The sequence below is a fragment of the Scyliorhinus torazame genome, chromosome 8 (assembly GCF_047496885.1).
Source record: "Scyliorhinus torazame isolate Kashiwa2021f chromosome 8, sScyTor2.1, whole genome shotgun sequence".
NCBI lineage: Eukaryota > Metazoa > Chordata > Chondrichthyes > Carcharhiniformes > Scyliorhinidae > Scyliorhinus > Scyliorhinus torazame.
The window spans coordinates 65,866,217-65,892,033 of NC_092714.1; the positions used below are offsets into that span (position 1 = coordinate 65,866,217).

Sequence of the window (25,817 nt, forward strand, 5' to 3'; positions counted from 1 at the left end):
CTCCGTACAGACAGTGACCCAGCCAGGAATCGAACCTGGGACCCTGGCGCTGGGAAGCCACAGTGCTAATAACTGTGCTACCATGCTGCCTTAAGAGGCTGTTCTTCAAATAATAGTAATAATGGTGAGTAAAGATTGCAAAATCAAAGGGACCTGATGGCTTACATACAAGGATACTTAGGGAAACTCAGGAAGAAATACCCAAAGTTGTTTTTTATTTTCTATTTTAGTTTAGATGGAGAAGGCGTCTTCACATGATGAAATATTGGGCAGAAGTGTGCAACAGTGCGAGTGGGGATAGGGCAGCACAATAGACACTCGCCAGATCGTGAGATCGAATCCAAACCCTGCTATAGAGGCTCAGCTATTGACTTCGGACCTAGACTACTGAAGGAAACTGCTGACCGTGTACCAGGAAATACAAAACGTACTGGCTGACAGAAGTCAAGACTTCATCCAGAAACTGGTTAAATTGCCAATAAATTAGAACAATTGACTTGCATTATTAATTAGGCTTCCACCAGAGTCTGAAAGCATCCCAAAACCAGCTGTACCGAAACCACAGCAAGGCCCAGACAACATCCAGGTTTGGGCTGATAAATGCCAAGTAACCTCCACACCACATAATTGCCAGTGATAGCAATCTCCAATAAGAGAGCCTAACAGCCTCCCTTGACATTCAATTCCACCACCATCAACACCTTCAGCCTTCAATGCAATCAAGCCAAGTGGCCAGAGCTCACCACCTTGGCCTGTCAGTGCCATTTGACACTCAGACTCTTCCACCCCTGACCGGCACGAGGGAACAGCCAGCCTTCAACATATCTCAACACAGTTCCATGCCAACTCGGTACTCAGTCTTGCCAATTGCAACACATCATTAAGCCTTTTGTGGCACTGGACCCATGTGCACTGGGTCATATCATGGCTGCAGCTCTGGGTTACAACTCTTCCCAGGCCTTCTTGATCAGGTGTGGGTAAAGTTGGCAGCACAGTAACATAGTGGTTAACACTGTTGCTTCACAGCACCAGGGTCCCAGGTTCGATTCCTGGCTTGGATCACTGTCTATGCAAAGTCTGCACATTCTCCCTGTGTCTGCGTGGGCTTCCTCCAGGTGCTCCGGTTTCCTCCCACAAGTCCCGAAAGACGTGCTGTTAGGTAATTTGGACATTCTGAATACTCTCTCTGTGTAACTGAACAGGCGCCGGAGTGTGGCGACATGGGGATTTTCATAGTAACTTCATTGCAATGTTAATGTAAGCCTACCTGTGACAATAAAGATTATTATTATTATTAGTTAGTAATTCTCTTTTGGACAACGCCCTGAGGTTGCCTCCCAACTCCAGCCATCCTTCAGAGAACTGCTGATTTGCTAAAGCTCCTGCCAGGTCACCAGTGGACCTGGCACCTGACCAGCACCCGCCCTTGCTCCTGCACGCACGTCCCACGCACTCAGGGGGCACATTTCATGCTGGGCGGCTTTAATTGGCCAGCCAATGCGAAATGGTCTTGCTAATGCGATGCCATCCAAGAATGGACTCCACATCTGCTTCTGGGCTGGTCCACCCGACACGTCTGACAGGCGGGAATTTCTGGTAATGGAAATAGGTGACAATCATGTGATAACAGAAATAGGAAAACAAATAGGGAAGTGGCAGATGGGATATTAACAAAGGAATACTGAATTGAAATTATATTAAAATTACAAACAAAACACTGGGCGGGATTCTCTGATCCTGCACTGGGTTGGAGAATCGCCGGGGGGGGGGGCATGAATCCCGCAACGCCGCTCCAATGGCGGGCCGCCAATTCTCCGGCGACCAGAGAATCGCCGCCAATTGCGCAGTCGGCCGGGGGCTGCTCATGCGTGGACCCGCGCCGCCCGTGCTGGCGCCCGTATCGGCAGTTGGAGCTGCGTGAAGCACTCCAGTGCCGTGCTGGCTCCCTGTGCAGTGCAGGATCTCTGCTCCTAGCGGCCAGATGACGCCATCGTAAAATGCTCCAGCGTTTACCACAGCGTCAACACTTAGCCCCATTATTGGAGAATCCCGCCCCCTATTCCTACATTATAGGCACTGAAGTACATTGCTTATTAAGTACGAGTGACTGACAATGATAATGATCTGTTAAAATCGTGGTGAGGCAATGAGAATTCACTATTATTTAAGTGCAAATGCCACAGCATCTTCCGGCAAGGGCAGATGCAAATTGTTTTTTTAACAAACAATTTTATTGAGGTATTTTTTGGCATTGTAAACAGTTAGAGACAACAGAAATGTGCAAACATCAATATAAAACCAATACTTCAATCAAACCATACTGCACATGCCCGCTCCTCTCCCCTAGACACTACCCGCCTATTTATCCCTCCTACTCTACTCTAATCTCCCCCCCGCCCCCCCCCCCCCCCCCCCCCCCCCCGCTGACGTTCACTCTCCAGCGAAGAAGTCGATGAATGGTTGCCACCTTCGGGCAAACCCCAATACAGATCCCCTCAAGGCAATCTTAATTTTTTCCATACCCAGAAAACTTTGACATGTCCAAAAGCCATAGTTCGGTCTTCGGGGGTTTTGAGTCTCTCCATGCCAGCAGTATTCGTCGCCGGGCTATTAGGGAAGCTAAGGCCAGAACATCTGCCTCTTTCTCCCCCTGGACTCCCGGGTCTTCCGAAACCCCTAAAATTGCCACCCCTGGACTCATCACCACCCTTGTTTTCAGCACCCGGGTCATGACCCCTGCAAATCCCTCCCAGTACCCCCTAAGCTTAGGACATGCCCAAAACATGTGAACACTTGTTTGTGACAACTTATACCATTATAGATGCCTACACTGTTTATTCTGGCAACCGGCTAACTTTGTCATCCAATGTCATGAACTTTCTGAAAAACCTCATAACTCTTGCCCGCCACCTTGGTTTCTCAACAGGTTATTTTTGGGGATAAATGTATTTCTCACATTTTGAAGATTTAGGGGCTTTTCACCTAGTGGAAATCAAGGTGTAGATAGAAAGGCTTATCACTCTGTTCTCACTGACAGTCTGACCAACACTAACTTCTCAGGGTTAAAGTTCTGCCTCTGGCTAATCCGAGCACCTGCCTGATGTTGGTGATAGGCCTTTTGAATGTGCACTTTAGGATCCAATAAATTAGCTCTCTGCTTGCCATTTTATGATACAACTGAGTGAAACGTGTGTCAAGCATGCTCGGTACAATTTCCACTGACAATCTGGCTGAACAACAGCCTGGATGGTAAATTTTCATTATTTTTGTGTGACTGGGAAGAGCAATATTTCTCCTTCAGGCGTCAGTACAACAATTCGGGTGGTCACCAATGTAATTCCGCACCACTCGCCCCTCCCATCCCCAGTTTAAATCCCGCTCCCCCCGCTGTCCCAAATGAACATAGGGCGGGATTCTCCGAAGCCGCGGCGGCTGGGAGAATCGGCTTCCGTGCCATTTTTTCACGCGACGCGGTCCGACGCCGGCGCGCGATTCTCCGAGGTGCGGAGAGTCGACGCCGTTCGCGCTGGCGGGTTTGGTGCGGCGGCAGTCGCTGCCCACTATCTGCGGCAAGGCCGCCGATTCTCCGGCCTGGATGGGCCGAGCGGCCGCGCGTAAATGGCCTAGTCCCGCCGGCACCGTCCACACCTGGTCGCTGCCGGCGGGTACTCGTCGCGAAGGCTTGGGGGGCAGCCTGTGGGGGGGGGAATGGGGGCTCCATTCCCGGGGGGTGCCTCCGATAGGGTCTGGCCCGCGATCGAGGCTCACCGATCGGCAGGCCGGCCTCTCCCCCCCGGGCCTACTTCCCTGCGCGACCGGCTCCAGAACCCCAGCGGCATGTTGGTGAGGGGCCGGAGCGCTCCGCGAGGTTACCGCGCATGCGTCGGTTGGCACCAGCGCCACTGCACATGTCATCGTTGGCACCAGCGCAACTGCGGATCCCGTGGCGCCCAGTTCGCGCCGGGATCTGCGGCTGGAATGTGGCAAACCACTCCAGCGCCGTGCTGGCCCCCTGAAGGGGCCAGAATTCGACGTGGGAGCGGCCTGTTCATGCCGTCGTAAAACGCGATGGTGTTTGCGATGGCTTGGACACTCTGCCTCCATTTAGGAGAATTCCGCCCATAATGTCTGAAAACTACTGTGCCCTTTTGCCGGTTACTCCAGCAACATGCTTTCCACACACCACCAAAAAAAACCTCTTCCAGATGAAGTGCTTTAGGGAGTAGCAGGCCTGCCAGATAGCCTGCCTTCCCAAATGGCGAGATTAACACTGACAGCTCGCCACTCCAAATCAAATAAGGCCCAATCACAAAAATTGATAGGCTTTTTATAGACTGACTAGAAACTTTACATCCTTAATCTCCGATCGAGCAACTAAACTAGAAGACCTATAATGACCTCCCCTGAGTTTAAGCCTTCTATGGGATGTATATTTATTGGTGTGTGCCACAAAATATCAAATCCAGCTGATAGAAATTCAGCAATTTTACAATTTTACTTTTGCTTGGCGGGTGACCGAAAGTGATGTGTTAGTCAGCAGAATCGATTGTGTTTGATTTCTCTTTAAAACTGTGGTGTGCAACAATGTATTTTCTAATATGCCAGTCCAAGATTATAAATCAGCCATGACCGTTGAGAATCTCGAACAAAACTGTGACACTGACTCTGAGGAAAAAGAAGTATAATCAAACTTGTTCTGACAGCTATACTTGGTGACCAAATAATAAATGGCAGATATACACTGGACCCATGGTGCATCACTGATGCCAGCAGGTGCTCCATTAGTGCAGATCCAGAACTGACAACAATTAAAGGCATAATTGGTAAAACAGAGAGGATGGGGGGGGTGAGTCAATGCTGATAAAATCATAAAATAGTCCATAATCCTAATTAGTGTTTATTCCAAGGAATTGCCATGGTTTTTACAGTAAAGATTTTATGATGAAGATCTCCCTGTCCATTATTTGTGGGAAATTTGTAAAATTGACATTTATAGTGATGCCCATAGTTACACTGCAAATCGAAAACAAATAAATCTCTACTTTCCACAAGACATCACGGGCGTCATTCTCCGCAGGCGTGAGTCTCCGTTCTGCCGGCGCCCGGGGGTTTCCCGACGGCGTGGGGCTGCCCCACAATGGGAAACCCCATTGACCGGCCGGTGTTACGGAGACTCCCGCCGGCCGGTCGGCGCAGAAATGTGGCGGGGCGGGTAGGAGAATTTCGCCCCACATTTTTGAAGATAGAACATTTGTGAAATCAAAGGTACATATTTGACACTGTCCAGTTTTACCTTTATTATATCAAGGAACAACACTTGCCTTTAAGGAGTACTGTCTTTTTTCGAGGACCTTGGGCGTCATTCTCCGACCCCCCGCCGGGTTGGAGAATGGCCGTTGGCCGCTGTGAATCCCGCCCCCGCCGAAGTCTCCGCTCCCGGAGATTGGGCGGGGCCGGGAATCCGGCCGCGCCGGTTGGCGGGACCCCCCGCTGGATTCTCCGGCCCGGATGGGCCGAAGTCCCGCCCAGGAATTGCCTGTCCCGCCGACGTAAATCAAACCTGGTATTTACCGGCGGGACCAGGCAGCATGGGCGGGCTCCGGGGTCCTGGGGGGGGCGCGGGGCGATCTGACCCCGGGGGGTGCCCCCACGGTGGCCTGGCCCGCGATCGGGGCCCACCGATCCGCGGGCGGGCCTGTGCCGTGGGGGCACTCTTTCCCTTCCGCCTCCGCCACGGCCTCCACCATAGCGGAGGCGGAAGAGACTCTCCCCACTGCGCATGCGCGGGAAACTGACAGCGGCCGCTGACGCTCCCGCGCATGCGCTGGGAAACTGACAGCGGCCGCTGACGCTCCCGCGCATGCGCCGCATTTCCGCGCCAGCTGGCGGGGCAACAAACGCCATTTCCGCCAGCTGGCGGGGCGGAAATCCCTCCGGCGTCGGCCTAGCCCCTCAATGTTGGGGCTAGGCCGCCAAAGATGCGGAGACTTCCGCACCTTTTTGCCGGCGCGATGCCCGTCTGATTGGCGCCGGTTTTGGCGCCAGTCGGCGGGCATCCCGCCGTTGGGGGAGAATTTCGCCCCTTATTCGGTAGAAAGAGGCCAGAGAAGTGCTTGAATGCAGCTTGTCATCATTTTTGCAAACAAATTTAAAGTATTGACCACATTTCATGAGTGACTACATTTCCCTGTAAATTTCCATTTCTGAATATCGTGATCTGCACAGGAATCTGGGGCGCAATTCTCCCATGCCATGCCATGAATTGGCGCCATTTGCGCCAGCACATTTGGCGCGGCACTGGTCGCGGGCCGCTGTACGGGGCTGGGCCGCCGATTCTCCAGCCTTGATTGGCCGAGCAGCCGAGCGGAAACAGCAGATTCCCTCCGGCGCCGTTCACACCTGCTCGCAGCCGGGAACTCTGCGCGTAGGGTCGGGGGCCGGCCTGTGGGGCGGGGAAAAGCACTCCTTCACCGGGGGGGGGGGGCCTCCGATGGGGTCTGGCCCGCGATCGGGGCCCACCAATCGGCAGGCCGGCCTCTCCAGCCCCGGCCCTATTTTATTACACGGCCGGCCCCTGGATGCCCACATCATGTTGCGCGGGGCTGGAGCGCTGAGGAAGTGTCCCCCCCCCCCCCCCGCGCATTCGCAGATTGGCACGGCGCCCATTTGCCGCCGGGAAGGGTGGCTGGAGCGGCGTGAACCGTTCCAGCGCCATGCTGGCTCCCTGTGGGGGCCAGAATCGCTACTGCCCATGCCCATTTCGCGTCGTCGTGAAACGGAACGGCGTTCACGACGGCGCCAACACTCTGGGCGAAATTCTTCCCCAATGGCGGGATGTCCGCCAACTGGCGCCAAAGCCGGCGCCATTCAGACGGGCATCGCGCCGGCCCAAAGGTGCGGAAGGTTCCGCATCTTTGGCGGCCTAGCCCCAACATTGAGGGGCTAGGACGACGCCGGAGGGATTTCCGCCCCGCCAGCTGGCGGAAATGGCGTTTGTTTCCCCGCCAGCTGGCGCGGAAATGCGGCGCATGCGCGGGAGCGTCAGCGGCCGCTGTCAGTTTCCCAGCGCATGCGCGGGAGCATCAGCGGCCGCTGTCAGTTTCCCGCGCATGCGCAGTGGGGAGAGTCTCTTCCGCCTCCGCCATGGTGGAGGCCGTGGCGGAGGCGGAAGGGAAAGAGTGCCCCCACGGCACAGGCCCGCCCGCGGATCGGTGGGCCCCGATCGCGGGCCAGGCCACCGTGGGGGCACCCCCCGGGGTCAGATCGCCCCGCGCCCGCCCCCCCCCCCCCCCCCAGGACCACCGCCTGGTCCCGCCGGTAAATACCAGGTTTGATTTACGTCGGCGGGACAGGCAATTCCTGTGCGGGACTTCGGCCCATCCGGGACGGAGAATCCAGCGGCGGGTACCGCCAACCAGCGCGGCCGGATTCCCGCCCCTGCCCAATCTCCGGGAGCGGAGGCTTCGGCGGGGGCAGGGGCGGGATTCACGGCGGCCAACGGCCATTCTCCGACCCGGCGGGGGGTCGGAGAATGACGCCCTCTGTCTTCGTTTCGGAGAATCGCGCCCGTGATGCTTGAAAGCAAGATTTGTTTCCCCTCCTTCTTCATTTCCTTATCGGATGGGAAAAATTGCAGCTACAGCCTTTAATTTTGTAAAACGAATGGTGAGAATTGTTGAACTTTAATCGATAGACTACTCTGAAAATTGAAGTGACAATATTTTAAACTCATAACCGGGCTTTTCCTGATCAAGCCAGAAGCCTCACCACAGGCGACAATTGGATCCTGAGATGTGTATTTCTGTTCTCAATCTCATCCATGATGGTTATTTTAAATCCAAATGGTTATTATCTGATATAACGGAACTATTTTACCCGAGCAAACTTCCTTTAATTGACAACCATGAATTTTTTTGGGTCATGGGGAATCTATAACTAATACCACCTCAGTAGGTGATTACTTAATTGGCACACATCCTTAATCATATCAGAAATATATTGAATGGCCAATGCTTGTTTAATCCAATGAGCCAAAGCAGAAATTTTACAGAATATCTTGGTCCAGTATTGAGTCTCTGCTGACTTATTATCGTATCTATTCTTTCCCTCCCCCTCTCAGCTTCTCAACAGTGCCACAGGCTGTGGAGCTGTGTTCCAGTCAAGAGGATGAAACCATCTTGGACAAAGGGCTTCTCCAAGGAAGGCATGTCTGAGTAGCACTCAGCTCTGGGACTGAAACCCATGGGCTGTGTAAAATGAAAGAAATCTCAACAGCTACTGTGCTGAACTTCCCGATCCTTTCAATTCAAAAGATTAATACAATATAAACTGAAATAAATAGAGAAAAAATGCGAGAGATGCACCGTAGGATATAGAGAAAGAAAGGTTAATGTTTCGACTGTAGCCTTTCATGATGTTTGCTTTTTTTCTGCCATCGTGTCTGGTCGTAAAGTATGAAAGTGCTTCACACAATGTATCACTATTGGATTGCAATAACAGGTGATATATAAAGGTACATTTCTCATAAAGGGTCAGAACCACAATATAACCTTTTGTTGTCTGGTTGATTGTTATGTCTCTGGACCATTTTTATTTCTGACTTTCCACATTTTTAACAACTGTTCTAAACAGAAACTTGTTTCTGATCAGTATTCTGTATGTGAACCAATTCTGGCTGCCCCATTGGAATGTCTAAGGGGAAGGGATGGAAAGGCACTTTGCCATATTAAGATAGAACTTGAATTTAAATAGTACTTTCAAAGGTCAATAAGATAAACCAGAAGTTATTTCACACACGGTAAATCACTTTGAATTGCAATCACTGTTATTGTTGAGACAAGCTAACAGTCAGGAACACATCAAAATCCAACAACCATTTTATGAAAGACTTGTTAATTTTTATCAAAGATATAGGGCGCGATTCTCCGCTCCCGCGACTAAGTGCCCATGCCGTCGGGAACGCCGGCAAGGTACACGATGGCGCGAAACGGCCGATTCAGGGCCCGGAAATGGGCGAGGATCGGGGCCACGAGAAACTCGGGGGGCGTGTCACGAAAGCAGCGTCGTCAGCGCGCGCCGGGCATTGGCGCCGCATAAAAGCGGTGCCGCGTCATCCGCCGCGTAACTGCCGTCACCCGCGCATGCATGGTTACCATCCTCCCGAGGCCGCCCCGCAAGAAGATGTCGGATGGATCTTGCGGGGCATGGAGGAAAGGAGGTCCTCCATCAGTGAGGCCGGCCTGCCGATCGGTGGGCACCGATTGCGGGCCAGACCCCTTTTGAGATCTACCACGGTGAAAGAACCCCCCTCGCCCCCCCACAGGCCTCCCCCACCCCCCAGCGTTCCCACTGTTCCCGCCGGCAGCGACCAGGGGCGTCATTCTCCGACCCCCCGCCGGGTCGGAGAATGGCCGTTGGCCGCCGTGAATCCCGCCCCCGCCCCCGCCGAAGTCTCCAGTACCGGAGATTGGGTGGGGGCGGGAATCGGGCCGCGCCGGTTGGCGGGCCCCCCCGCTCAATTCTCCGGCCCGGATGGGCCAAAGTCCCGCCCAGAAATTGCCTGTCCCGCCGGCGTAAATCAAAGCTGGTATTTACCGGCGGGACCAGGCGGCGCGGGCGGGCTCCGGGGTCCTGGGGTGATCTGACCCCGGGGGGTGCCCCCACGGTGGCCTGGCCCGCGATCGGGGCCCACCGATCCGCGGGCGGGCCTGTGCCGTGGGGGCACTCTTTCCCTTCCGCCTCTGCCACGGCCTCCACCATGGCGGAGGCGGAAGAGACTCCCTCCACTGCGCATGCGCGGGAAACTGTCGGCGGCCGCTGACGCTCCCGCGCATGCGCCGCATTTCCGCGCCAGCTGGCGGGGCAACAAACGCCATTTCCGCCAGCTGGCGGGGCAACAAACGCCATTTCCGCCAGCTGGCGGGGCGGAAATCCCTCCAGCATCGGCCTAGCCCCTCAATGTTGGCGCTCGGCCCCCAAAGATGCGGAGCATTCCGCACCTTTGGGCCGGCGCGATGCCCGTCTGATTGACGCCGTTTTTGGTGCCAGTCGGCGGACATCGCGTCGTTGAGGGAGAATTGCGCCCCAGGTGTGGATGGCGCCGGTGGGAAGCCGTCGTTTTGGGCAGGCCGCTCTTCCGATCCGGGCCGGAGAATAGCTGGTGTAGCGGAGAATCACCATTTTGGGTGTCCCGGGCGATTCTCCAGCCTGCGCCGCGCAGAACTCAATGGGGCCGTTCTCGCTGCTTGGGTGAAACGCAGGAGGGCGTCGGACTGGCGCCACGGGGAAAAATGGCGCGCCAGTCGATTCTCCCAACCGGCGCGGGAGCGGAGAATCGCGCCCATAATACTGAAGATCTGGGGCGAGATTCTCCGACCCCCCACTGGGTCGGAGAATCACCGGGGGCTGGCGTGAATCCTGCCTCCGCCGGTTGCCGAATTTTCCGGCACCGATGATTCGGCGGGGGCGGGAATCGCGCCGCGCCGGTTGGCGGCCCCCCCCAGCGATTCTCCGGCCCGGATGGGCCGAAGTCCCGCTGCTAGAATGCCTGTCCCGCCGGCGTGGATTGAACCACCTACCTTACCGGCGGGACAAGGCGGCGCGGGCGGGCTCCGGGGTCCTGGGGGGGTGCGGGGCGATCTGACCCCGGGGGGTGCCTCCACGGTGGCCTGGCCCGTGATCGGGGCCCACCGATCCGTGGGCGGGCCTGTGCAGTGGGGGCACTCTTTTCCTTCTGCCTTCACCACGGTCTCCACCATGGCGGAGGCGGAAGAGACTCCCTCCACAGCGCATGCGCGGGGATGCCGCGAGCGGCCGCGAACGCTCCTGCGCATGCGCCGTCCGGCAATGTCATTTCTGCGCCAGCTGGCCGGGCGGAAATCAGTCCGGCGCGGGCCAAGCCCCTCAAGGTTAGGGCTCGGCCCCCCCAGATGCGGAGGATTCCGCACTTTTGGGGCGGCGCAATGCCTGACTGATTTGCGCCATTTTTGGCACTGGTCGGCAGACATCGCGCCGATACCGGAGAATTTCGCCCCTGGAAACTGTAAATCTGAAATTAAGACAGCAAATGCTGGAAGTACTCAGCAGGTCGGGCAGCATCTGTGGAGAGAAACAGTTACCATTTCATGAGTCGATGACCCTTCATCAGAACATCCGATGAAGGACCGTTGACCTGAATGATTCTGGCCTGAATTCTCCGTATCGCAATGCAGGAAACACGGATAGTGAGATCCCTGGGTGATTGGAGACAGGGTAGGGTAGCACCCCTGGCATTCCCTCTGGCACCTGGGCACCTTGGCACTCCAACCTGGCACTCTGACAGTGCCACCCTGGCATCCTGCCAGTGCCACACTGGCATCCTGCCAGTGCCACCCTGGCATCCTGCCAGTGCCACCCTGGCACTGCCAGGGTGCCCAGGTGGCACTGCCAGACTGATAGGGTCATTGACAGGGGCCAGGGTGCCCATGTGCCAGATTGGCACTGCCAAAGATCAGGCCCAGGGGGACATACGAGGTGGAGGGGGGGTGAGGGTGTGTTCCCGGGGGCCTCCCTGAGATTGGGGGGAGGTCGAAAATGGGGGGGGGGGGTTTAAAAGGGGGGTGTAGAGGGACTAAAAGAGGGGGGCTGAGTAGCCTTTCTGGCTGGCCTCGCCGGCAGGGAATGACTCTAAGTGCGGCCTCAGTGGAGAGAAACTCCCCGAGGCCAAAACGAAACGTCCACAGAGCTAAATGTGCAGAAAACTGGAAATCGATTTTTGTTTCCGGTTAAATCACGCCCTTAGTCTCTCAACCGGAGAATCTTGCCCTTTGTTTCAGTTAACTCAAGTTTCGCTTTACAGTTGCTGAATGACCTGTTTGTTTAGTTTTTAATGGTTTTGCCTGAGGAAGAATAGCAGCCAGGATACTGGGAGGACACCCTTCTCCAAATAGTGCAATGGAACCATTGATGTCCATCGGAACCCTCAGAACAGCTCAATTGGCATCGTTAAAAAAATGGATCTGCCACAATGCAACACCTCCTCGGTAATACAATAAAGCGTTGGTTTAAATTTTTTCGTAAAGTCCCAGAATGAAACCTAAAAACATATCCTTGTGACTCAAAAATGAGAGTGCTTCTAATTGAATCAAGTTAACACTTGAAGCATATCCTGGATCACTTCTGCCTTTGCAACTAATTAAATCCAATTTCTTTGCCCCTAATTATGTTACTTGTAATATTTTTTGTGTAATGCAGATTTGTTAGTCTAATCACGGCCTCATGCCATCCAAGTTGATGTTTCACAAATACTGAAATCTCCAGGGAAAACAATGGAACCAGTGTCCACGTTGTCAATTATCACCATGCTCATTATAAAATGCCGGACAGATGATCCACGAACCTCTACGCTTTTTGTGACCAGCGTTGACAGCAGAGGTTACAGGCTGCTGGAGGGAGTGGAATTTTCAATTAGAATACACATTTTTGGTCCTGTGCTGTATAAAGTAACAGGCATAGATTCATAAGCACAAGTGTTTTTTTTATCAGCACAAGAGCGAAAGCCATTGCTTTGCCCCAATGTTTAGCAGAAACTCTGAACCTTTTTGTTTAATAGGATTCTTTTCCTCCGAAGTATATGTCATTCTAAAGAACAACTTGGCCCCAGCATGTAACAGCATTTTAATATCTATCATCTAGGAAATACACATTTTAATTGTACTTTGCTTTTTTCACTTGAAGATTTTTTAAAAATTCTTATTTGAATCCTTTTCACTTGTGAGAAATATTTTGTACCAAGCACCCAATCTGTCGGAATAGTTTGCATTTAGTAAGCATGTGTACAGTGGATGTTGCTGGAAATGCTTCAAAGTTTCCTTTCCCGTGATTATTTAAAAGTCAAATTCTGATAGGCTTATCAAATACCCCCTGGATTTCATGTGTACGCTACTTACCAATCCTGACATTCTTCAAAGTTCCCCTTTCTGTCCGGACAAAGCCTGAAAAGGGAAACTTAGGAAATGCTGCATTGCCTGTAGTTTTATTGAAGTAACTATCATATATGTCCACTTAGATAGAATCCACAGTAAACTGTTTGTCGAAATGCCAGGATAGGGAAGAAAGAGGGAGCCAGTGAGAAAAGCTTTTGACTATAGCAGGCTTATGTTCTCCAATCTGCCAGGTTTAGAAGCTAATGGCGTTAACTAGATCATATCCTGCTATTTTTAGAATATGCCGCCAGAATTAAGTTACCCAGAGGGCAGAAGGACTAATCTGAGGGAGTGAAAGGACAGATTCTGCTGTAAATAAAAATGCACGGTATTGTTTGCTGCCTTATCTAACTCACCATGCCATTGAAATGGAAACTCTGTAATAGCCCCAGTGACAGAAGGTTCTTGGTTTCTGTTCTCAAGGCTTCCAGGACAGCTACAGCCTCTCGAACATACATGTAAGTGGCATTTTATTTTTCCTCACCAGCATGCTTATGTGATCAGATAATCAGAACAGGAGTTTTAAGTTACTGATAGAAAGCTGCATAAACTATCTCAGAAAATGTGTAAGTAAGACTGTAGTGAAGAGTATTTTAGCAGGAAAAAGCATGGAATTAGTTTGATATTAAGACTCTTTCTTACAGACTTCTAATGGTATAAATGAGATATGTCAATCTATAAAGCTGGCATGATTCTGATTAACGTTGATGAGAAGCTACCACCCTGTCACTCTGTCGTGATGAGATTGCCCTGTGTTGGCCTGAGTCACTGTAGTCGGTATTTATAAATACAGTTCTTAAGATTTAATTGTTTTAAAATCTGAGTAAATTGTATCATATTGAAGCAGGTTACTGAGATCGTTGAGTGCTGACTATCCTTTTGTATGTCCACAACTACAGGGTGTATATTTTGGGAAATATATCACGTATGTTTTTAAATGGCAACATTACAGTAATGGGTAAACCATTATCTAGTGGTTTTTGTTTAGCTAAATCTTTTTTTTTAGATAAACATACCCACTCACAGGATATCCATTAATAGCTGGAAAAGGCATGTTTGGCTTTTTATATGTAGAGAGCAACAGGATCAAATTATATAGCTTTATTATCCTGCTCCTCTATCCTTTGTGTGCAATTCTTTTTCTTCTTTAATGGGAGGTGGGCATTGCTGGCAAGGTCAGCATTTATTATCCTTCCAGATGTCTTTGAGAAGGTGATGGTGAGCTGCCTTCTTGAACCACTGCAGTACATAGATCATAGAATTTACAGTGCAGAAGGAGGCCATTCGTCCCATCGAGTCTGCACCGGCCCATGGAAAGATCACTCGACCTAAGACCCCACACCTCCACTCTATCCCCATAACCAAGTAATCCCATCTAACCTTTTGGACACCAAGGGCAATTTAGCATGGACAACCAACCTAACCTGCACATCTTTGGACTGTGGGAGGAAACCGGAGCACCCGGAGGAAACCCATGCAGACATGGGGAGATTGTACAGTGACCCAAGCCGGAATCAAATCTGGAAGCCTGGAAGCAACTGTGCTACCGTGCCACCCATTGTGTTGGAGTAACCCCCCTCCAGTGCTGTTTGGCTATTACATATAGAATTTACAGCACAAAAGCAAGGCATCATGCTCAAGTGGTTCACGTTATGTTTATGCTTCATCAATCTCTTGATCTCACCCTATAAGCATAGCCTTCTGTGTGCATCCCCTCATGTGTTTATCTGGCTCCTCCTTAACTGTTAATAATTCACCGACTATTCAGGCACCAGGGGCAAAATTCTCCTTTATCGGCGGAAAGTCCGCCGATCGGCGCAAAAAACAGCTCAAATCCGACTTGCGTCACGTCGGAAAAATGGGTCGATAGTCTCCGGCCCGAAATGGGCTAGCAGCGACGTAACGGGATCCGCGCTTGCGCAGTGGTTCACGCCGTGCAGCGTCATACGCGCTGCACGGCGTGACGGCTCATAAGGCCCCCTTCCCTGCTCCCCCTTCCCGACCGCAACACCCGACCGCAACACCCGACTGGATGGCTGGCCGTCGCTCAGCCCCGAGGTTCGAGTCACGCGATGTGGAGGCGCTCCTGGACGCGGTGGAGCAGAGGAGGGACGCCCTGTATCCCGGGCACGGCCGCAGAGTTGCCCCACGCCACAGCCGGCGTCTGTGGAGGGAAGTGGCAGAGGCCGTCACCGCTGTGGCCCTGACACCACTGACAGGCACCCAGTGCCACAAGAAGGTGAACGACCTTGTCAGAGCAGGCAGGGTGTGACTCCCCCATATCCCCCCCTCCCCATATCCCACCCTCCCCATATCCCCCCCACCCCCATATCCCCCCTCCCCCATATCCCCCCCCCATATCCCCCCTCCCCCATATCCCCCCTCCCCCATATCCCCCCTCCCCCATATCCCCCCTCCCCCATATCCCCCCTCCCCCATATCCCCCATATCCCCCTCCCCCATATCCCCCCTCCCCCATATCCCCCATATCCCCCCTCCCCCATATCCCCCATATCCCCCCTCCCCATGTCCCCCTCCCCCATATCCCCCCTCCCCCATATCCCCCATATCCCCCCTCCCCCATATCTCCCATATCCCCCCTCCCCATATCCCCCTCCCCCATATCCCCCCTCCCCCATATCCCCCATATCCCCCCTCCCCCATATCCCCCCTCCCCCATATCTCCCCCGTCCCCCCTGTCCCCCTCCCCATATCCCCCCTCCCCCATATCCCCCTCCCCCATATCCCCCCTCCCCCATATCCCCCCTCCCCATATCCCCCATATCCCCCATATCCTCCATATCCCCCTTCCTCCATATCCCCCCTCCCCATATCCCCCCTCCCCCATATCCCCCCTCCCCCATATCCCCCCTCCCCCATATCCCCCCTCCCCCATATCCCCCCTCCCCCATATCCCCCATATCCCCCCTCCCCCATATCCCCCCCTCCCCCATATCCCCCTCCCCCATATCCCCCTCCCCCATATCCCCCTCCCCCATATCCCCCCTCCTCCATATCACCCATATCCCCCCTCCCCCATATCCCCCTCCCCATATCCCCCCTCCCCCATATCCCCCCTCCCCCATATCCCCCCTCCCCATATCCCCCCTCCCCCATATCCCCCCTCCCCATATCCCCCCTCCCCCATATCCCCTATCCCCCCTCCCCCATATCCCCCCTCCCCCATATCCCCCCTCCCCCATATCCCCCCTCCCCCATATCCCCCCCTCCCCCATATCCCCCTCCCCCATATCCCCCTCCCCCATATCCCCCTCCCCATATCCCCCCTCCTCCATATCCCCCATATCCCCCCTCCCCCATATCCCCCTCCCCCATATCCCCCCTCCCCCATATCCCCCATATCCCCGCTCCCCCATATCCCCCCTCCCCATATCCCCCATATCCCCCCTCCCCCATATCCCCCCTCCCCCATATCCCCGCTCCCCCATATCCCCCCTCCCCCATATCCCCCCATATCCTCCATATCCCCCCATATCCTCCATATCCCCCTCCTCCATATCCCCCATATCCCCCCTCCCCATATCCCCCCTCCCCATATCCCCCCTCCCCATATCCCCCCTCCCCCATATCCCCCCTCCCCCATATCCACCCCTCCCCCATATCCCCCCTCCCCCATATCCCCCCTCCCCCATATCCCCCCTCCCCCATATCCCCCTCCCCCATATCCCCCCTCCCCCATATCCCCCCTCCCCCATATCCCCCCATATCCTCCATATCCCCCCATATCCTCCATATCCCCCTCCTCCATATCCCCCATATCCCCCCTCCCCATATCCCCCCTCCCCATATCCCCCCTCCCCATATCCCCCCTCCCCCATATCCCCCCTCCCCCATATCCCCCTCCCCCATATCCACCCCTCCCCCATATCCCCCTCCCCCATATCCCCCCTCCCCCATATCCCCCCTCCCGCATATCCCCCCTCCTCCATATCCCCCATATCCCCCCTCCCCCATATCCCCCATATCCCCCTCCCCCATATCCCCCTCCCCATATCCCCCATCCCCCATATCCCCCCTCCCCCATATCCCCCCTCCCCATATCCCCCATATCCCCCCTCCCCCATATCCCCCCTCCCCATATCCCCCCTCCCCCATATCCCCCTCCCCCATATCCCAAAGTGAATCCAGCCCTAACCTTAACCTCTGCAATGCACGCGCAACCGATGGCGTGCATTCATATACCTGCCTAACACTGTTGCCTTTTACCCCTGCCCCCCCCCCCCCCACAGGAGAAGCGCGCACACAACAATAGGGAGCATGTGAGGACTGGAGGAGGGCCCGCTGATGAGAGACCACTGACCGTACACGAGGAAAGGGTCCTGGAACTGGCTGGCGGACCTGAGGACCGGGAGGTTGCTGATGCAGAGGTCGGGGGCGTACTAGCGAGTGAGCCACCGACAGCCCGTCCCCATATCCCCCCTCCCCTATATCCCCCTATATCCCCCGTATCACCTGATCACTGCCTGATGTCTAACCATGCATGCTTCATTGTGTATTGCAGGACCAAACGTCCAGGCACCCATCCCCGCAGATGCAGACCGCCCGCAGGATGCCCCTCGGAGACCACAGGAGACGGAGAGACCCGCACCCTCCAGCATGCGACGCCCGCATGATGCCCCTCGGAGACCACGGGAGACGGAGAGACCCGGACCCTCCAGCATGCGACGCCCGCAGGATGCCCCTCGGAGACCACGGGAGACGGAGAGACCCGGACCCTCCAGCATGCGACGCCCGCAGGATGCCCCTCACACACCACGGGAGACGGAGAGACCTGGAGCAACAGGGAGACGACATCCCCGTCACGTGCGGGAGCGACCACCCAGCGACGAGGGGGGCAGACACAGGCCCCCGTCACATCCGAGCCAGGGCACCACTACCCAGGACACCACTACCCAGGACACCCCTACCCGGGACAGCACTGCCCAGGACACCCCTACCCGGGACAGCACTACCCAGGAAGACGAAATACCGGACAGTGACTCAGAGTGGATGGATGGAGACGACCCCCCACCCCAAAGTGCCATGGACTCAGAGTGGGACGAAGAGCACGACACAACGCCACTGCTGTCACCAACACCCTCCACCATCGCAGAAACACTCACCACGGTTGGGCACTTTAGTGATGAGGCGTCTGGTACACTCACTGGTGCGCACAACACAGCCGTCCCGGTACAGCAGATGGAGGTAGGAGCAGCAGAGGGACCGGGCGGTCGGTGGGCAGCCCAGCCCAAGCGAACATCTGCCGCCCAGATGGATCCCGGGTTCCTGCAGTTGCCACACCCACACATAGATCCGATGCAACCACCAACCCGGAGACAAGCGAAGAGGGTGACGGGCGGCTTGCGGCGGCTGCGGTCGCAGGTGGAGGAGTCCACCCGCGTCCAGGAGCTGGGAGTGGTGCCGGTCATGCGTGCCACCCAGGCCGACACCGCACGGGTGGCGTCCGCGGTGGAGGCAATGGGTGCGACGGTGTGAGACATGGGGAACGGTTTGCGAGGCCTGGGGCCTTCAGTGCAGGCGGCGTCTGTGGCCCAGGAAATGGCTGCCCTCTCACAGGAGGCTATGAGCCAGTGCCAGCGCCAGATGGCAGAGGCGCTCAACGCCATAGCCCAGTCTCAGCAGGCCATGGCCCAGTCTCTGCAGGCCATGGCCCAGTCTCAGCAGGCCATGGCCCAGTCTCTGCAGGCCATCGCTGAGGGCATCGGCGCCAGTGGCCATGTGCGAGCCGGCGTCGCACTGTCACAGACAGGGTTTGCCAACCCCCTGGGCTCCATGGCTGCAAACCTGCAGACCCCTGTCGATACCAGCACGGGCCTCCAGGACTGGCAGCGCCAGATGTCGGGGGGGGCGTCGGATGGCCAGTCCGTTCGCATCCCCCACACATGTAGAGGCCTGGGGGCCATCGGGCACCCCGAGGGAGGAGGAGGTGGTGTGGTCCGTCCCGGCTCCCTCTGTAGGGGAGGTCCCGGTACACCGCGACACCTCGGACTCCCCCCCCTTCCGTCCCAGGTGCTTCGGGTGGGCAACGGGCAGGACAGGCTGGCAGCTCGCCATCCCAGTCGCCCGGGCCGCAGCCTGGCCCATCTAGGCCAGGACGCCCCAGGAAACGGCCGCCAAAGGGATCCAGTGTCAGAGGGCAGGAATCACAGGAGTCCACCTCCAGTTCTGCTGTACCGTCTGGGGAACCACGTAGACGTAGTCAAAGGGCCCGTAAGGCCAAACAATTAGACACTGAGTAAGTTGGCACGGGTGCAGGGCACAGATGAGTTTTATGGGCTAGGGCACGTGCATGAACTCCTTTGGTTATTAAAATCAATGTTACACCTACCGAAGCTGCCTTTGTGCTCTGTCCAAAGTGTGCGGGGGTGTCATGTACGTTGAGCGCAAGTGTGTGTGTGAGGGGTGGTCTTACCTCAGCCCCAGGTGAGTCTGCCCCCTTCCCCCTGGGCCGCCATCAACATCCCCCGGGCAGAGGACGGGACCGTGCGCTGCAGTGTCACAGCCGCATGCAGGGATGGTCCGGGTGGATGGTGGTACTGTGGCCATGGGTCAGACATAGTCCAACGATGTAGAGCCAGGAGCTCATCGCAGGGCGGGTTGTCATCATCCTCCATGGCCTGCAATAGACACGCGTCCACCCGCAACTGTGTGAGCCCGGCCCGTTGTGCCGCAGGTGGATCGGCAATGGGGGGGGCGGGGTGGTGTGCATGCGGGTGGGGTGGGTGGGGTTTGGGAGGGGGGTGAGGGTGCTGGGTGGGTGGATGGGTGGGGGGTGTGGGTGGTCGGCTGTTGCCATGGTGTGCGGTCTGTGGCCATACTACCCGATTCCCACGCCCATCTAGTCAGTGAAGCGGGCGTCTATCAGTCTGTCCCGTGCCCGCTGGGCCAGCCGGTAACGGTGGACAGCCACCCGTCTGTGTCTACCCCGTCTGCCCTGACCATTGCCCCCATCCCCCTCATCTGGGAAGGACTGGGCCTCTTCCTGCTGCTCCTCCACTCCGCCCTCCTCTGCCTGCGGCACATCGCCCCTCTGCTGGGCTATGTTGTGCAGGACGCAGCACACCACAATGATGCGGCCGACCCTATCTGACCGATACTGGAGGGCGCCCCCAGAGAGGTCCAGGCACCTGAAACGCATCTTCAGCACGCCAAAGCACCTCTCGATCACTCCCCTTGTCGCTACATGGGCATCATTGTAGCGGTTCTCCGCCTCATTGCGTGGCCTCCGTATAGGCGTCATCAGCCACGATCGCAATGGGTAGCCCCTGTCACCCAGCAGCCAGCCCCTCAGCCGGGGATGGCGTCCCTCGTACATGCCGGGGATGGATGACCGCGACAACACGAATGAGTCGTGTACACTGCCTGGGTGCCGGGCGCAGACGTGCAGGATCATCATGCGGTGGTCGCAGACCACCTTTATGTTCATCGAATAGGTCCCCTTCCTATTAGTGAACTCGGCCCTGTTATCTGCAGGTGGCCGCACGGCGACGTGCATCCCATTGATCGCGCCCTGGACCATGGGGAACCCGGCCACGGCAGAGAAGCCCACGGCCCGGGCATCTTGGCTGGCCCGGTCCACGGGGAAGCGGATGTAGAGGTGCGCCATGGCATATAGGGCATCTGTCACTACCCGGATGCACCGGTGCACCGATGTCTGCGATATGCCGGACAGGTCCCCACTCGGTGCCTGGAATGACCCCGTTGCATAAAAGTTCAGGGCCACCGTAACCTTGACGGACACGGGGAGAGGGTGTCCCCCGCCAGTGCCACGCGGTGACAGGTGTGCCAGCAGGTGGCAGATGTGTGCCACGGTTTCCCGGCTCATCCGGAGTCTCCTCCTGCATTCCCGGTCCGTGAGGTCCTGGTATGACTGCCGGGGCCGGTACACACGGGGCGCCCTCGGGTGCCTCCGTTGCCGTGGGGCCGCGATGTCCTCCTCCCCCTCCTCGTCCTGTCGGTCAGGTGTCCCTCCAGCCTGGGCGGCTGCCGTCTGCCCCTCTGCGGCAGCCTGCGCCGCCTCTCTGGCACGCTCCTCCTCCTCCTCCTCCTCCTCCTCCTCCTCCTCATCCAAGGCAACATAGACATGAGCGGCTGCCACCACGGCGGCCAACATCGCTGGATGCTCTGAAAACATGACGGCCTGGTTGGGGGGGGAGGGGAACGATGACATGTCATCATTGCCCATATCCCCTCCTCCCCCCAGCCAGGTGGCATAGACCGCATGGGTCCAACTGTTGGAGGCTGGCACCTGGCCAGGTGGACCAACTCACTTGCCCTCCCATCCCCCTCCTCGGCACGGACCCCCCCCCCAACCTCCACCCCAGCACGGACCCCCCCCCAACCTCCACCCCGGCACGGACCCCCCACCCCAACCTCCACCCCAGCACGGACCCCCCCCCCAACCTCAACCCCGGCACGGACCCCCCCCCAACCTCCACCCCGGCACGGCACGGACCCCCCCCCCAACCTCCACCCCGGCACGGCACGGACCCCCCCCCCCAACCTCCACCCCGGCACGGAACCCCCCCCAACATCCACCACAGCACAGACCCCCCACCAACCTCCACCCCGGCATGGACCCCCCCCCCAACCTCCACCCCAGCACGGACCCCCCCCCAACCTCCACCCCGGCACGGTACGGACACCCCCCCAACCTCCACCCCGGCACGGACCCCCCCAACCTCCGCCCCGGCACGGATCCCCCCCCAACCTCCACCCCAGCACGGACCCCCCCCCAACCTCCACCCCGGCATGTACCCCCCCCCCCCCAACCCTCAACCTCCACCCCGGCACGGCACGGACCCCCCCCCAACCTCCACCCCAGCACGGACCCCCCCCCAACCTCCACCCCGGCACGGACCCTCCCCCCCCCCCCAACCACCACCCCAGCACGGACCCCCCCCCAACCTCCACCCCAGCACGGACCGCCCCCCCAACCCCCAACATCCACCCCGGCACGGAACCCCCCCCAACATCCACCCCGGCACGGCACGGACCCCCCCCAACCTCCACCCCGGCACGGGGCCCCCCCCCCAACCTCCACCCCAGCACGGACTCCTCCCCAACCTCCACCCCGGCACAGCACGGACCCCCCCCCAACCTCCACCCCAGCACGGACCCCCCAAAACCTCCACCCCGGCACGGTCCCCCCCCCAACCTCACCCCGGCACGGACCCCCGCCCCCCAACCTCCACCCCAGCACGGACCCCTCCAACCTCCACCCCGGCACGGCACTGACACCCCCCCAAGCTCCACCCTGGCACAGCACGGACCCCCAACCTCACCCCGGCACGGACCCCCCCCCCTCCCCACACCTCCACCCCAGCACGGACCCCCCCCCAACCTCCACCCCGGCACGGACCCCCCCCCAACCTCCACCCCAGCGCGGACCCCCCCCCAACCTCCACCCCGGCACGGACCCCCCCCAACCTCACCCCGGCACGGACCCCCCCCCAACCTCCACCCCAGCACGGACCCCCCCCAACCTCACCCCGGCACTGACCCCCCATCCACCTCACCGGCACGGACCCCCTCCCGGCACTCCCCCGGAGCCCAGCCTACTCTAACCACCCCCCCCCCCTTCGCCGCACACACACACATACAAGCCGAGACACACCTCTCCTCACGCAATCAGACTGCGGCCACGCCATTGCCTGTCCAGAGCCAACCCCCCAGGCCGTCACTCACCTCCACGCTGGTCGGCGTGAGCCTGGAGCACCGGGTCACGCCGATGAAAAGGAGGTTTAATTTACGTCGACGTGAACGGTCATCACGTCGACGGGACTTCGGCCCATCCGGAAAGGAGAATATCGGCAGGCCGAAAATCGGCTGCCTTGCGCAGACCCGTGACGTTCTCCGCGGCAGCGGCGACATTAACGCCCCGCCGACTTTTCTCCCTTCGGAAACTTCGGCAACCGGCGGGGGCGGGATTCACGGCGGCCAACGGCCATTCTCCAACCCTCTGGGGGGTCGGAGAATGACGCCCCAGATTTTAACTACTCCTCTCTGGTAGCAGTGGCAAGAACTCTTCATTTTACACCCCACTTGATTTTCCATCTTCATTGACTTCCCACCGGGTGGGAATAGCTAACATCAAATCCAGAGATTTGTAAAACGTAGCTGATTTTGTGCATAGTGAGTTGGAGAGCTGTGTTCCAACCCAACAGTGTTTCTTCTGCTCTGCTGTGTAAAATCTAGACACAAAAATGCTGATGAAAAGAATATATGCAGTCCTGGCACAGGGTGGGCGGGATTCTCCACTCCCACGCCGAAGTGGCCGCGCCGTCGTGAACGCCGTCGAGGTTCACGACGGCGCTGAACGGCCCCGGTCCCGACCGATTCAGGCCTTGACAATGGGCCAGGATTGGGGCCGCGTCATCTACACGCGCCAGGCCTTGTCGCCCGCGTAAAAGCGGCGCTGCATAGATGACGCGGCCGGCGCCGCATAACGGGCGTCGTCCGCGCATGCGCGGGTTGTTGTCCTGTCTAAATCCGCCCTGCAAGAAGATGGGGGACGGATCTTGAAGGGCCGCGCAAGGAAGGAGGTCCTCCTTCAGAGAGGATGGCCCGACGATCGGTGGGCACCGATCGCGGGCCACCCCACATTCCAGGTGAAGCCCGGTGCAGGATCCCCCCTCGCCCCCCCCCCAGGCCGCCACCCCCCCCCCAGCGTTCACACACCGCCCACGACTGCAGCGACCAGGTGTGGACGGCGCCGGGGGGAACCCGCCGTTTTGGCCTGGCAGCTCGGCCCATCCGGGCCTCAGAATAGCGGAGGTGCCGGAGAATCGCCATTTTGGGTGTTTCCGGCGATTCTCCGGCCTGCGGCCCGCGAAACCCGACCGGGCCGTTCTCGCCGCTTTGGAGAATCGCGGGAAGGCGTCGAACCGGCGACCCCGGAAATTTTGGCGGCCCAGGCGATTCTCCCAACCGGCATGGGAGTGGAGACTCGCGCCCATTGTTCCATACACCTTTCAAGCCTGCATTGAATACACATCAGCTACAATGCAATTTAAGCAATCAAACCAAAATTTAAACAAGATGCTACAACAAGTATGTCAGTTTAACAACCGAGGACAATAGTTTCACACCTAATTAGTATGGATGCAGAAAGAGTTCTTCAATTTTTAAAGTATTTGTTAGTCCCCACTGTCTATTATAAAATAAAACAGAATGTTTGCGTATCAGTAAACTTAGTTATAGTTGGTGACAAAGCATGGGTCTTGGGAAAAGGGTCAAATCCAACTAAGTTTGCCTGTAAGGTCCCAAAGTTATGCTATTGTCTTTTTTAATGCATAAATTAGCTGATTAAATAAAAACCAAAAATGCTGGGAAAACTCAGCAGGTCTGGCAGCATCTGTGGAGAGAAAAGTGGAGTTGTTATTTTGAGTCCGTATGACTCTTTTTCGGAGTTTATTACTGCAAATTTATTCAAAATGCTCTAAGTTCCCCATTCACAATTTCCAGGTGCAATATTGTGGCCCCAGCAACAAGCAGTTTTCTTTTTTTAGGAAAGTTATTATTAAAGAAATGTTCTGTACGAATAATGAGTAGAATCTGTAGTGATTCCAGATGATAAAGCAGTTCAGTACTGCGATATAATTGGGCCATGTTTGATCAGCACCAGGGAACGGCATAGGTGGGAAATAATTTGAGAAACAATAAAAAATGTTGCCACCACAAACATGCCGGCTATAGTTTGGCACCAGGCCAAGCTTTTTATTTAATTAGTTGGGCAGGAATGTGTGTAGGCTGCTTTTTCAGTGAATGTAAGAACTGTTTGTTCAACTATACTCTTGGAGGGCAGTGGCGATTTTTAAATAAATAGTTCTAAAGATGATCAGCTGCACAGGAATTAATAACAATAATGAATTTAATATGCCAGGTGATTAAAATATTTTAGCAAACACTTTATTCACCAGGCAGCATGCAAAATGTGTTACATAAAATAAGGGAAATATGCAGCTTGTTCATCATCAAGGTGAGTCTTCAACTTAGCTCCGCTGTGGGGCCAATGGGCAGCTAGACTCTGCCACTGACTTTCGTCCACTGCAACCTCTTTCGCTTGGATCTGGTGGTGTCCTACTTTCGATGGTCCTCCTTAAGTGCACTTTTCCAGACCTTCTTTGGCTAGCTCCTTCTTCCTTTGCCATCTTGTGATGCCCATTCTATTCCTACTCTGGTCTGCCCTACATCCAGGGGGGGTGACAGATCTCCGGTAGCACAGTGGTTAGCACTGTTGCTTCGCAGCGCCTGGGTCCCAGGTTCGATTCCCGGCTTGGGTCACTGTCTGTGTGGAGTCTGCATGTTCTCCCTGTAGCTGCGTGGGTTTTCTCCGGGTGCTCCGGTTTCCGCCCACAAATCCCGAAAGACCTGTTTGTTAAGTAAATTGGACATTCTGAATTTTCCCTCCATGTATTCGAACATGCACCGGAATGTGGTGACTATGGGCTTTTCACAGTAACTCCATTGGAGTGAGTAAGCCTACTTGTGACAATAAAGATTATTATCATTATCTGTCCTGCCAGTATCAGTTGTCTCTCTTTCAAGATGTCCTGCAGTGACATATGACCCATATGGCCGGGGCATTGAGTATAAGAATTGGCAAGTCATGTTGCAGCTGTATAGAACCTTAGTTAGGCCACACTTGGAGTATAGTGTTCAATTCTGGTCGCCACACTACCAGAAGGATGTGGAGGCTTTAGAGAGGGTGCAGAAGAGATTTACCAGAATGTTGCCTGGTATGGAGGGCATTAGCTATGAGGAGCGATTGAATAAACTCGGTTTGTTCTCACTGGAACGACGGAGGTTGAGGGGAGACCTGATAGAGGTATA

General features: G+C 56.3%; 1 protein-coding gene across 2 annotated transcripts in view; it reads left to right on the forward strand.

Annotated features, from left to right (window-relative positions):
• LOC140427909 (kelch-like protein 13) overlaps positions 1-25,817 on the forward strand; it is a 95,492-nt gene that overhangs the window by 37,857 nt on the left and 31,818 nt on the right. The window contains exon 1 of one of the 2 annotated variants that reach the window (XM_072513758.1): positions 13,131-13,420. The exons of the other annotated variant lie outside the window; for it this stretch is intronic. Coding sequence (XP_072369859.1) covers positions 13,320-13,420 — 101 coding nt within the window. The 5' untranslated portion in view covers positions 13,131-13,319. Of the gene's footprint in view, positions 1-13,130; positions 13,421-25,817 lie in introns of those variants that run through there. 2 annotated transcript variants of the gene reach the window in all.